General features: G+C 34.8%; 2 protein-coding genes across 2 annotated transcripts; one reads left to right on the top strand and one right to left on the bottom strand.

The window, feature by feature from the left end:
* Window positions 1-622: 622 nt before the first annotated feature.
* On the top strand, window positions 623-6,172 carry LOC110734760 (probable E3 ubiquitin-protein ligase LOG2). The gene is made up of 3 exons (XM_021914908.1): window positions 623-1,524; window positions 4,948-5,437; window positions 5,739-6,172. Exons 1-3 carry the CDS (start codon window positions 1,043-1,045, stop codon window positions 5,865-5,867), a joined length of 1,101 nt encoding a protein of 366 aa, XP_021770600.1. The 5' UTR covers window positions 623-1,042; the 3' UTR covers window positions 5,868-6,172.
* Window positions 6,173-6,682: 510 nt separating this feature from the next.
* LOC110734714 lies at window positions 6,683-8,107 on the bottom strand. The gene has a single exon (XM_021914853.1). It carries the CDS (start codon window positions 8,105-8,107, stop codon window positions 6,683-6,685), a length of 1,425 nt encoding a protein of 474 aa, XP_021770545.1.
* Between the last annotated feature and the right edge of the window lie 6,986 nt (window positions 8,108-15,093).

Below are 15,093 nucleotides of genomic sequence, written 5' to 3'. Positions count from 1 at the left end.
CAATAAATTTTATCTTTGAACCTAGTTATACCATCACAAGCCACGATCGACCATCATTGATCCCCGCTCTTGTCAAAAAGCATGAATCAATCGTCTCCCGCTAGTGTCAAAACACTCGATTGTGTCACCATGACACACCTAAGTTGTCCACAAGTAGGGCGATGGAGTTGGATACCCCCATCTCCCGTGAACCTCTTATTGTTCATGTGCTTGTTCCTTCACAACCCAAAGTCAAACCCGCCTCATATCTTCTAGTCGTATCATCCGTGTTGGACTTTTAGGATTGCTAACTCTAACACCCCATGAATCCACGAGGTTAATACAAAGTACAAATTACAAATTACTAATAACCTATTATTATTATTATAACTAAACACAAACACAAACCCAAACTCAAACTCAAATTGAATCAATTCATCATATCACATTGAATAGCCCAAAGTCCATACAAATCATCATCACCTCTACGACTCTACCACCTCCTCTCTCTATCAATTCTCGTATAACAGGCTAACAGCAAACTATTCTATCATACACAAAGAAAATTGACAATGATGGATGAAACAGGCAAGTAGCAAATTTCCAAATTATCATTCCAGGTAATTCCCAACACCAAAAAACTGTTCACTCCACCCAACAAGGTAAACAGACAAATACCCATTTCATAAAAGTGTTTTCTTCCCTAAAATCATCAAACCAAATTCCAATAATATATCATAATACTCCATATAAAGCAACCCCACTTCACCACCATTACCAAGTTTTCAACCAACATTAATATTATTATTATAAATTTATTAATATCAAAATTATAAAAATGCCGATTGTTCCCTCCACTTCTTCTCTCTTTTCTTCTTGTCCGATCACTCTTGTTAGAGTGCTACTACTCTCTTCTTGAAACCCCACAATTTTATTGTTTTCCTCTACCTATAATTCTCCCTAATTATTCCCCAATTTTTAGGGTTCTTTTTTTTTTTTTTTTTTTTTTTATTTTATTTTTTAATTTTCATAATTTCACGAAATAAAATTACAGAAATTAATCATGGGTAACGTCGGAAGCAGTGGCGGAAACGGTGGAAATCGACGGCGTCAAAACAGCCGTCGAAACCACCCACCAGCCCCACCACCTCCACCGCCACCTCAGCCACCGCAACCGGAGATCACCGGCAATCGGTACGTTTTCGCGGCGGCAACACCGTTTCCTTCAACGGGCTATTACCAGTATCATCCACCGGCTCCCGGATATTATCCACCTCCACCACCAGCCCTTTCTTCGGCGATGCCGTTGCCAGCACCGTATGATCACCACCACCAGGGCCACCATCATGCTAATTGGACTGCTGGGAGGTACCATTATGGACCCATGATCCCGCCTCCGGCTACGCCGTATATTGAACATCAAAAGGCGGTTACTATTAGGAATGATGTGAATTTGAAGAAGGAGAGTTTGAGGGTTGAGCGTGATTCTGAGAATCCTGGCAAATTTCTTGTTGCCTTCACTTTTGATGCTACTGTTGCTGGAAGGTATAATATATTTTCTGGGGTTTTGTTTTAATTTAATTTTTCGTCTAATTCTTGATTGGTGTTGGTTTTGATTATGATATGAATTATATTATGTATGTTTAGTTTAATGTTTTGTTATGAAATTGTGTTGATGATTGTTATTTTCTTATTATAATCTATGTATCTTGAACTCGGATGCTAGGTTATGAAGTGTATTAGTGTCCATGCTCGTGTCGGTGTGTTGAGACGTGAATTGAAGAGTCTAACATAAGTTATGTACTTATTATGTTTCATTTTTTGATGTGTATGCTGTTTTATCATAATTATACTGCATGTTCTTTGAACATTTCTAATTATGATTTGATCTGATTTATACAGTGTTGAAGCTCCCCCAATTTTCAGTTGTGCAAAACCTTATGTTATGTATTCTTGTATAGTGATTGTTAGTTGGTTGTCTTACTTGAGTTTAGGTAAACAAATCCTCTATATGAGCTATGAGTGCTAAGATTGGTGAAGCCTTTTGAATGTTTTTTTGAGTTGATAAGTTTGGTCGGCAACTTTAGTGATTTGTTATTCAGCAATTGAATATAGGTGCATGATCACCATGATGTGAAAGTAATTTAGAGGAGGAGATTGAAACTAGGTCTATCCATTAGCTCTAGTTACTTTATTTAGAGTGATTTGAGAAGTGTGTCCTACCCTTCATCTTTTTTCGAAATTGAAAATTTGAACCTTAAAGCCAGTCGGATTAGAACTGCTCAGTTGAGCTTTATGGATTCTCAGCATGCACAACTATCAGATCCATTACTGTGATTAGAGCAGCAGAAATGTCATTGTATATGTGAAGCATTCCTGTTATTTTACAGGAGGAATCCTCTTCAACTAGTAGCATTTAATCATCGTTGCTACCATTCATTGAAGCTTTTCTCTCCTATAGCCTGAATGTGCTATTAGTTTCTTTGAAGTTTCTTTGCAGTTTGGAATTTAAAGTCTTTATAATAGTGATATTTCTAATATATTCGAGTAGGCAGTAAGACTTGCTGCATCTGTAAATAACTCTGGAGTTAAAGTTATGGTGATTAATGATATTATACAACTTTTTTTTTTTTCCTGAAAGAATAGTCTAACAATATACGAGTATTTAACAATGCATAGATGCTTGGTATTTTTGTGGAATGATAATTCCATGTTTCTGTTATCTTGTGTGCCTATTCCTTCAATTTTCGTATAGTGATTTATCCAGTCTTTCTGTGCAATTGCTCTTTTTCCAATGTAACTATTGGTTGTTATCATAGTTTTCCCTGACATTAGGTTGTCATTCTATTTGTTATCGCTATTAATGAAATTGCTGTCATTATTCGTATAGTGATTTATCCAGTCTTTCTGTGCAATTGCTCTTTTTCCAATGTAACTATTGGTTGTTATCATAGTTTTCCCTGACATTAGGTTGTCATTCTATTTGTTATCGCTATTAATGAAATTGCTGTCATTATTCGTATAGTGATTTATCCAGTCTTTCTGTGCAATTGCTCTTTTTCCAATGTAACTATTGGTTGTTATCATAGTTTTCCCTGACATTAGGTTGTCATTCTATTTGTTATCGCTATTAATGTAATTGCTGTCATTATCATTCATTTGTACGTTTTTCCTAACCGTTTTCCAAAATATAAGCTACTTACATTTAATATTTTGAGTCCCTTTTGGGACCCCAAATGTGGAAATAATACTCTCTTGGACCTATTGGAAGTGGCCTTTTCAACAGCCTTTGGATTGTTGTATTAAGGTAGGGTCAAGGCTGGTGTACATTAAAACCTCCTTCGACCCTGTTTTTGGAGACTTGTACTCGGCAGTTGTGGCTGTATTACATATACTCTTCAGTCTTCACAGTTAGTGGAAGTCACATATTGTTCATACATTTCATAGCTTTGCTTATAAAAAACTGTTGTTCTGCTTGCAGCATAGTGATTTCCACACTCTATCCTCACCCTTTACAAGAGTGACCAAAAAACTCTTCAGCTTTGTTGTTGAAGCTCATAAAATAATGTAGTCACTCTAAGCTAAAGCCTGCTGCTTCTCTTATTTATGAGCTATGGTGGTTGGGGTTTTCTCAAAATTTCCTTTATAGTAGATTCCAAATAATTGGGCTAATTTGTGGTAGTGTTTTTCTCAGTTACTTTGTTTGGACACCTTGGCTTCTCTTTGTACTTTGTTCTGACATTCTTAAAAAAGTCCCAAAAAACAAAAACAAAAAAAAGCAAAAAAAAACAAAACATCCCTCAGGTTTTTAGACTTCAATCTTCTGTTTGATAGTAGATTGCTCAAGACAAGAGTTTTATCTATTGTACGCTAAGATTTAAATATAAACATCTCACATCTGCAATATCCCCATGAAAAGCCCAGTAGATAATGTAGAACAGAGTGCTAAAGACTAAAGAATTAAGACTTTTAATATTATATAGTGGAAGGCCCTTATTTTAAGACCAAATGAACAGTGTGTACTTGTTATACCCTCTATTAAAAGCTGCTGGGGGTGAGGTGGGGCTGTTGAGTATCTTATTTTATTTATTAACTTTTTCTTTGAGAGGTAAACTTATTTTCATGGTTGGTGATATAAATGGAGAAATTTGAATAAGACGTACTAACATGGTCCAGGTAATGGCCTGAGAAAAGTAGTTCATTTTTAATTTTTTATTCCTTCGTATTAGTGACGCAGGTGTATAATGGTTGGGCTTAAAATTCCATGTATGAGAGTTGCAAGGAATTTGACTGACTTTTAAGGCATTGTGTGCTTTGGGCTGGGATGGAATGGTCCCAGAAATTCAATCCAGATGCCAATTATTGACCTCTTTTGTGACAGTTTTGATGGTATTGGTGATGGGTAATTAATGATGAAGGCAGAATAGTTTTGTCATTTCAAAAGGGAATTTGACTAACCACTATGAAATCTTAGTTTATTTAGATATGTTTTGATTTTTCTGCTTGATGTGCTCTTGTTAAAGAATGGTGTTACCAGACAAATACATTCTGCTCTGAAAACCTGTTACAGATTCTTCCATTGACATCAGAACTCTAAATATGCACATCTTTTCCTCTAGAAATAGGCAACATTATTTCTTCCTGTATTCTGTCAATTAAAATAGGCACCACATTCTTAATATAGTCTCCAAAAAGCTTTAAGGAAGAGTAGAAGTGTACTATATCTAAAATTAGTATTTCTAGTTAAACCTGCCCTTATTTTACTCTTCTGTGTACTGTCTTTGCTTTAGTTGATGAATTTAGTCAATGGAGGAAACTCAAATAATTAAGGTGGAACAGAAAGTTGACTGTCACGTATCATTATTCTTTAATCTGTTCCTCAAGGATCTTAAACTTTTATTTTATCCAATGATATCATCACCCTATTATGAACTGACAATGTTCCCTTATTGTGGTTTCTGGAAACAGCATAACTATAATATTCTTTGCAAAGGAAGGTGAAAATTGCAAGCTGACACCAACGAAAGAAAGCATTCTCCCTCCGGTGATTGTACACTTTGAGCAAGGCTTAGGCCAAAACTTCATACAGCCTTCTGGAACTGGGATTGCCTTTTCTATGTTTGAGGAGGCTGAATTACTCCAGGATGTAGATGTATATCCTTTAGCGATAAAGGCGGATGCCTGCCCAGCTAATCTAACAGATGCTGATGGAGAGCCTGTTCCTGGCAGCACAAACTCTCAGATAACTCAAGCAGTATTTGATAAAGACAAAGGGGAATATAAAGTGAAGGTGCTTAAGCAGATTCTGTGGGTTAATGGGATGAGGTACGAGCTACAAGAAATATATGGAATAGGGAACTCGGTTGAAAGTGATTTTGATGGAAATGACCCTGGAAAAGAATGTGTTATCTGCTTATCAGAGCCTAGAGATACAACAGTTCTCCCATGCCGGCATATGGTAATTGTCTTTTCTTTCTAGTTAGTACCTTAGCTACACAAGACCATTGCAATGAATTTCTATTTTTTTAAGGCATGCCTGCCTCACACAGCCTGGTGGCAATCACACAATACCCTCACAAGCTTATCTTTTTTTGTATGAACTTGGTGTGGGATATTCTTGTTTTGGGTACTGGATTGAGCCAGGGATGCCAATATGCCGTGTGCTTGCCTCCAAATACCACAATTGACCGCATATAAATTACAGTACTTTTATTTGTCGGCCTTTGGGTACTGAAGTTTGCGCCGTTTTCCTTTTGCAGTGTATGTGTAGTGGATGTGCAAAAGTTTTGAGGTTTCAGACTAACCGTTGCCCCATATGCCGGCAACCAGTTGAGAGGCTTCTGGAGATCAAAGTCAATAATGGGAATGAAGAAGAAACGAGCAACTGAGTAGCTTAATGGTTATTGACTTCTTCAGATTGGTTGCTGCCAATTTTTTCCTTTTTTTTTTTTTTTTTTTTTTTGTTTTTATTTTTTTACTTTTACGATTTCTATATATTTAATTGTAGAGCTCTTTGTTGCTCTTTTATCCTGAAAAAAAAAAAGAAGAAAAGAAAAAAAAAAGTGATGTATCAAAAGTGCCTTGTGTAAAGGAATGAACGAGTATTTGACACTAAAATTATTTCCACACATAAGTTGATGGGGTTAATTGTAAGTAATATAGTAAAGTTTGAATAACATATTGGTGATTACTATGTTTATCTTGTCAACTTGTTCCTTTGATGAAATGTTCAAACTTGTCCAGAAAAACAAAATTTTCACAATATATATTTGGTAATTTGGGTTGAACTTACTTTTACTAACCTAATGTGGCTCGAACTTTTCTAATGTGACTAACTTTGTCTAATTAAAAATTTGTTAAGCAAATTAATTAGTACTCCGTTTATATAGCGTCTCAAAGACTGCTTGTGGCGCTAAATGGCCATCCCACATCAACCTGCAACAGCACAAATAAGAGAATGCACCTCATACATCAACATCTCAACCATTTACAGATTGCAGATACACATTACATAATGATGGTCAACACAATGGTTAAACTACATCATACAAAGTTTACCACACAACATCGCCTCAATATACTAAGAGGTCGGAGGCATTTTATTAAATGCTGAAATCAGAACACGAGCTTACTGAAACTTTTAATAATTTAACAGCCCCACCATTGATGGGCAAAACACGAGCTTACTGAAACTTTTGATAATTTAGTTGCCCCACCATTGATGGGTAAATACACCAATGCTCCTCAGGTTCTTAAAGAGGTTGATATGGCTTTCACCAATAGCAGCACTATCTTCATAATCAGCATTGGAGAACTGCAGAAACAGTTCGTCAACAGAGCAAATGATTCCACTTTCAAACAGTTCGGAGAGAAATTTCATTTCAGCCTTTCCCATATTCATCTTTAAGACCACGAAATCAGCAAGTTCTACAGTTTCCTTGAACCAAACAAGGAAATCGAAATCTTCATCATCTAGGAGTGGCTCACCATCATTGAATGTGTTCGATTTATCTTTAACAACACTTCCACCCAACGCTGGGTGATAGATGAAGGTAACACCAGGGCACTTCACATGGGAAGACATAACCAAGGCATCATGATCGACAATGTAAACACTAAAAGCTTTTGAATCAATAGGGTATGACGGCAAGAACCAATTGCTATTGCTAAAATTTGCAGCTTCTTTTGCACCCATATCGACATAAACCATTTTACCCTTCAGGGGTACACCGACCAAATTAGGTAGATACTCAATTTTCTTATTGTGTACCATGGGCTTCTTGTCAACTAAAGGTTCAATTTTGTTCATGAGGGGTTTGTTGCGCTTGATAGAGGGACAGTTTGTCGGTAGGTGATACTGCTCAAAAGAACCTAGCTTGTTACCCCTTTTCTTAAAAGCAACCAAAGTAAAGCTGCCCAAGCTCACAACATCAATCACACTGGATCTTTTGAGAAACGACGACACTGTAGTTGCTGACCTAATCAAACTATCGTGATTGGAACCATCACTATCCACTGTAATAGCAGCAATCCCACCGGATTTGAGAATGCGCTCAACTTCGTTCACAAGGACAGCAGGAACCGAGACCTTACTAAGGTCATTCGCAATGACAAAATCAAACGAATTGTCATCGAAATCAAGCTCACAAACAACTTGCTTTTGCTTAAGCATGAAAAAAGGGTGCCTCCGAATCTCCTCAACATTCAAAAACCCGATTTCACGCAACGCTGAAACAGCCGATGCTGTCCCCTGCCCAATACAAAGAGCTTTTGATCCATAATTCAGCAAATTCTTACCCATAAGCTCCCTAACCACATCAATAGTCAAATTTACATTATTTTGACACATTTCAGATCTCAGATGTGGCAATGCGAATGGAGCAATGGGTTTAAGAACCCGGCCGACAATCCAATTCAGGCCGAAATAACCCAATTCAGTGTTACATCCATCAGTGTTCAAATACATGGGTTTTGCAGGATCAAAATCAATCACAAGTTGCAAAAGGGGCAACATGGAAATGACAAGAGCAACCATTAAAGTTCGGATCGCCAATCGTCTGGCTAATGACCCATGAAGTGCTTGCCATTTCACAGCCTTCAAACCCCCGAAATTATGCACCCCACCCATAATTATCATCGATTTTCAACAATTCGAAGCACAAATTTGGGGAAAATTACAGCAGTTATTTCAGCAATTAAGCCTGACCCACAATTTAATGGGATCTGGGTACTAAACAAGATCAGAATCAAACTCTAATTCTTCGCAAATTCAGTGAAAATAATCAATAGAAATGCCAAAAGACGGTAAAATTGATGAAATTTAACGAGTACAGAACCTGGAGGAGGTGTGATTTCCACCCACGAGGAGACCCATTGATTTTTGGTACCCTAACCAAACCCTCCTTGGAATTCTTCTAGACATTGGTTCAAACCAAGCAAAATCCATCATTGTTACTCAAAATATAAATCAACCCATTATTTTTTGCAATAAAAACTACATACTTTGTAATTTTTTTTTGGCAATTAGATCTGAAAAAAAAGTGGAAGTTGCAGTGTAAATGTGGGCTTTTGGGAAGAAGAGTGAATGTGAAGTGGGAGAGTGAGAAACAATGAATCTGGTGGTTGCTTACAATAATGTAAAAGGAGGCAGTGTTTTGATATCATTTGGGGTGGGCTTTATTTTGGACGAAGGTTCCATGTGTGTAAACTGATTATTAATCAGTTATCGTCAATCAATGCGTGTCAGTATGTGTCAAATTCAAGTACTTACTTTGCCGATTTGGCATGATTGCATGCATGATGGCATTAAAAGTTGCGGATGGGTGAATGGGTCGGGTTATAAAATGGCTCAACCCAACATAAGCCTAATACAAACCCAACTCCACATGAAATACATTTCGGTGAGTTTTGGATTATGCATGGACATTATTTTCAATTATTGACCGCACAACTACTACTAGTAGAGGTGGGCATGGGCTGTGCTAGACTGCGGCAGCACGAGCACGGTACGGTGGTGGCACGGCCCATCACAAGCCCGTTAGCAGCACGGCACGACACGGTGACTGAGGAGTGGGCCGTGTCGTGAACATAATTTTGAAAAATCGACACGAGCATGGCACGGTGAGCGGCACGATATTTAGCCCGTAGGACGCCCCGCCGACATGGCCCTTCAGCACGGCATGCGACACGATAGACGCGGCCCGTGCAAAACACCTATATTTCGTTGCTTCCAACAGCCATTAAACGACTATAAAACGGTTATAATAATAAATTAATAATAAAACTAACATAAATAATAATAAAGAGTAAAAGAACTATATAATAATAAAAATAAGAATAGTAAAAAACAATAATAATATAATAATACAAAAACATAAACATAATTTTATTTAAATATACTCATTTTTAAAAGTTGTTCAAAAAAAATATATATCGATTGAAATAAAATAAAAATTCTGGGCGGCCCGCTGCCCGGCTCGGCACGGCACGCCAGGCATATGGGTCGTGCCGTGCCGTGGGCTGGGGTGTGCCAAGTGGTGGTCCGGCACGGCATGACCCACCAAGTTGCAAGCACGGCGAGGCACGGCCCACGATGGCTCGACACGGCACACTGCCCACCTCTATGCACAAGTATCATAGGTCAATTTCTGCTGGCTCACATATTTCTGGCTCGTTTACACAAAAAGAAAATTGTCTTTTATTGCATGGATTGAATTTTTATTAGATTACATGTGCATAATTTGTATACATTTATTTTCTCATCCACTTTCCCCTAACTTTTAAAAATGGTTGAAGATTTGATTTAATCATATGGTTGTATGTATTAATTTGGAGAACAAGTTATTTCTCAAGGAGAGTATATTTCAAGAACGAGTTATTTTGAGATTGATTACTTTTTACTGAATCGTGGAACCAGTGTAGATTATGAATGTTTGAGAGTTTGCTTGTGATGTACTATAAGTTGTGAATATATGTGTGATCAATTGAGTGCCTGCGCATGTGTGATGAAAGCATGCTTTGAGCCACCAAAAAAATATCTGGTTACGCGGTGTGGATATTGGTTACCTTGATTTTGTTTTTTAACCTATTTCGCGGCGTGGACATACTTGTAAGTTGTTTTTGCAGGATTGTTAATGCTCAAGGCTAGAATCAATAGAGATTTCTACGTAATGTGTTGAGTTTAATAATTTTGATTGCTTGAAAATTCTAATGTAGTCTTGTGACTTTTGACTTTTTTTTAAAAATGGACGGCTGAAATTGTTTGTTTTTTTTAATTTATCTTTAATTAGTAATTTTATTTTAAAATTATTTTTTTAATTATTTTATATATATTTTTTATTTTCAGAATTTGAAAATATTAAAAAATAATTTCTGGAAGATAAAAATATATTTAAAATAATTAAAAAATTATTTTTAATTAAAATTACTAATTAAAAATAAATAATCAAATAAACTCAACCGTCCATTTTAAAAAATTGTGGTAGTCAAAAGTCATAAGACTACATTAGAATAATCTTTTGATTGCTATTGGTTCGAGGAATGTAATCTTGAATTAAGTTTGTAATTTCAGGCTTGTGTTTGTATTTAATTTGTAATTAATTAAGGTCAAAGTCTCTTTATATCAAACAGTTTAGAAGTAATCATTCCTTGAAAGCTTGTAAGAAAAAGCGAGTTGTTACAATTTTTTTTTCTTGAGATTGCGTTTGATGGTTTGACAAGGAAACATGGTGAATACAAAAAAGCTAGCTAGTACTTGTTCAAAAATGGATTACTCACCTTCAAACAAAAATATCATTTTCATTACAAAATAAATCAAAATGATCTCTTGGATATGAAAGTAGAGTCCAAGTGATTTTTGTCAATAGGTTATATGTTCCTATTTGAGAGAGAAAAGAAGAAGTTATCACTTATAAGTGATCCGAAAGAGGTTAAGTGTTTCAGGCTATGTTGCACGAATCGACCCATGTTTCACTCAAACTTGTAGGCAGCTCCGGTTTACTTTTTAATTAGCTCGTATTTTGTATTCTCGTTTTGGACGTTTTTTTTTAGTTATGTTTTAAGTTTAAGCTGGTAGGTTTTGTTGGCTTCATATATAAAAGGAGAAGAAAACCCTTGTACAAAAACTGATGCCAAATTTAATTTTTGAATGACAACTTTCTTTCTTCCCTTGCATCTTTGTGAGGAATCTCAGATCATTGTGATTTGCTTTTCAATCTTAACAAAATTTGTGTGAGATTGAGCTTGAAACCCTTGCTTTTATAAAATATTGTGTTTAGTGAATCAAGTGTAAATCTTTGATGTGTTTACTTGTTTCCTCATAAAAAATTAAAATTCTTCACAAGTCATAACCCTAAAAACATTACACAATGAAAGCAATTTTGAGCATAATTGACTCTCATGTCAATTATTTCGCATCATGGCAGAAAGGTAAGTTATGCCCAATGACTAGAATAAGTGCTCTAGTCAAATAAATTTCGCGAAAAAAGATAAAATTTATTCCGTGGGCAAACAATATAATTGTAGATCAATCCTATATGTGACTAGAAAGTAACCCAATAAATAGAGCTTCCATTGATCCAATTACATGGGAGTAATATACGTAGTATATAGATCTCTATAGCCTTTACTTATCCACTAATCACTAGTGAGCATTTTATTTGTATACTCATGTTGGACTTGGATGTGCACCGTTGCATATTTGTGTTAGCTTAAAAGCGCTTGTTATATTTTGTGGAACAAGATTATAATTTCTTAAATCTGGTTAATATGGACATTTATAGAAATGTACTAGCTCAATCATAACAAACCAAACATCAAACTTATTCATTACATAAACCATTACATGTTCGTGATAACAATGTCACAAGGTTCAGTAACATACATTTTCAAGGGAAAAAAAAAGCATTACGAAAAACAAGAGAAATTTTTAAGGACGGAGGGAATATGCTATTAGAGGATTTGTATTCTACTGCATTTGTTTCATAATTATTGATCACATAGTCAATCTTGTCAATTATTTTCCCAATGCACAATTTTGACCCTAATATTGTATAAGTAATTACTCACTTTGTTTCTTTTTATTGTTCATATATTTTATTTTATTTTTTATTTTTTTTATACTTTTCATGGCCATTTCTAAGAACTTTGAACAAAAATTTCTCATTAATATATATTTAGTATATATAGTTATGTGAGATATTGTTATATTCATCTCAATGTATGGTTTTATTATTCAATTTTTATAAGTTTTGTTAATACATAGTAAAAGATGTTAATACTCAAATTTAAGTCTGGAAGAACATGTAAAATCAAAATAGGAACAACAAAATGAAACAGAGGGAGAATATGTAATAAAATTTATGAAAATTTACATTAATACACATCTTAAAAAAATTTAAATGATGAAATTTGCTATTAATTTATTCGTTAAAAAAAAAAAAAAAAAAAAAAAAAAAAAACTAAACTATAGTCAAAATTGATACATGAATAAATGAATAGTAAAAAAAAGTCAAGTGTGTCAATTATTGTGGATGCATGATTATTGTGGAACCAAAGGGGTATGTAACTTTCAAGTTTCAACCACAAACCTCTAATATCCAAGTCTAATTTAGTCTTTTGTTAAAATATTCAAAAAAATAAAAATCTTAAATAAGTTTTCAAATAATTATCAATCCCTTTTAATTAAATATGGCTCTGGGTCATGTCGGGTCGTGTCTCGTGTCAAGCCCACGTGCTTTTAGATTAGTTAGGCCCGCCCCATGGCTCGGCCCACAAGCTTCGTGTCGAGCCGAAGTTTTCAAAAGGTTGGCCCGTACACGGCCCAGGCCCACGTGCCATCGTGTCGAGCCGTGCCGGGCTTGCGTGCCTAAGAAAAATTACATTGATTTTAGCATGCTTTGTCATGCCTTATTGAACTTCTCCCAAATAAAGGCGGCCCATGCCCGACCCACGACCCACACACACAGTACCATGTCGTGCCGTGCTTTTTTCATGCTGGGCTTCAGGCCGGCCGGGCCCAATGCCATCTTTACTTTTAATAATACATAATTACAGCGATATTCATAGTTAAACATACGTCTCATTATTTTCATAGATCCAGTGGCGGAACCAAAAATCTTATATTAGGGTGGCCAAGATCAAATATGATATATATTTTTTTTATTCCACAATATAATTTTTCATTTCTCGTTGGATCATATACAACCCTTTTTGAGATTTAGAGCTAAAAGTTTTTGGAAAAAAAATTATTCTACTCATTTACTAAACCAATTGAGCTGAAGCAAAGACACATAATAAATGAGAAATTAATTCTTATACTGAATCAAGGGGGTGGTCATGGCCTACCCCAGCCCCACCTTGATTTTGCCCCTGCATAGACCGTGTAAAATAAAATACACTATATTTTGGGATCGATAAATACTAATTTTTCGTAAAGTATAAGATAATACAGAACAACTTAATTACATACGAAGCAAATGGTGGGTAAATACTGTAAGTAGCTAGGTTAGAAGATTACCTAGAGTATAATTCCAGCAAATTTTAGATCCAGGTTTACCAAAAGCACCATGATGTAAATCACAGCCTTACACGAACTCAGGATGAATGTTTGCGATGTCATGAGGCTTCTCTTGGAATAATTCATGGAAAGCATCACCTCCAGCAACTCTTATCTCTATCTCACCTTCTAGCTTACGTTTTAGACCTGCCATTCTTCTCACTTATTTTAATATTCAGGCAACTTACTTACTACTGTGGAAATACTTATTTGGTGATGAAATTTGTATGAATAATGTTGGAAACGGTGAGATCGATTTATAGGAACTCCCATCTGTCTTTATGTCTATAATTTATTATGGTGGGTAATAAAGTAATGTGAAGTACATGCACCATATCAATTCTCTTTCGATCTCATTTTCTAAACTAAACTACTCCCTCCGTAGTCTCTAATCATAGATCTGTGGACCCGAGTACACATGTGCATGGTGCACCTGATTAAACAAAAAAGCAGAAAGAACATCCTGTGTTTAACAAAGCATATGTTTGTATTTGATAAAGAACATGCATTACCAAATAACATAATTTATATTGTAAAGAACATATGTTAAAATTAAAGAACATAATTTATAATGTAAAGAACATATAGTTCATACTCAAATAACACACTGATCAAACTCAAAGAACATATGATAATAAAAATAATTTAAGTATGACATATGATAATAAAAATAAAATTTGTGCATCACTACCTCAAAGAACAAACGAGCCAAATTCAAAGAACATACTTTGTATTATTGAAACCCAAAAAACATGTTTAATCAACATATGTTAAATAACATAAGTTATAGTGTAAAGAACATAGAGTTGATACTTGATATCCAAAGAACACACTGATCACAATCAAAGAACATATTGCAGGTATATTCTTTGTCAAACACAAATATGTTCTTTATCAAACACTTGAATATTCTTTCCGACCTTTTTTGTTTAACCGAGTGCACTATGTACATGATGCACCCAAGTGTACTATCCTATTTTCACGTAGTCTCATAATATAGTGCTTCCTACGATCCATAATATATATAGATCCTATTTTTCAAGTTTCACGAAAATTTAGGAACATAAGGAAAAGTGTGTAAAAGTACATAAAAATCAATAAAAATCTAAAAGCAAAAAAAATTCTAAAAAAAGTACAATAATAATAATGAACAATGTAGGAAAATCCAAAAAGCATTTAGGCCCCGTTCACTACTTCACCTTATTTTGCTAAACTGAAATTATTTTTACTGAGCTGAAATTATTTTTGCTGAACTTAAATTATTTTTACCGAACTGAAATTAATTTTACCGAACTGAAATTATTTTTGCTAAACTGAAATTATTTTTGATAAACTAAAATTATTTTTACTGATTTTCTATTATATTTCTTCTTTAAAGTTATTGGTTTTTACTGAATTGAAATTATTTTTACTGAACTGAACTTATTTTACTGAACTGAACTTATTTTTGCTGAACTAAAATTATATTTACTGAATATTACTTTTTTAAGGTGAAGTAAACAAGGCTTTAGTATGGGCAAAAAAACTAAGAAAAAAGTAAGTGCAATTTATTTATATGA

Source organism: Chenopodium quinoa, unplaced genomic scaffold, assembly GCF_001683475.1.
Source record: "Chenopodium quinoa cultivar QQ74 unplaced genomic scaffold, ASM168347v1, whole genome shotgun sequence".
Lineage (NCBI taxonomy): Eukaryota > Viridiplantae > Streptophyta > Magnoliopsida > Caryophyllales > Amaranthaceae > Chenopodium > Chenopodium quinoa.
The sequence above is the reverse complement of the archived record's forward strand: the minus strand, read 5'-3'. Positions and strand labels throughout refer to the sequence as shown.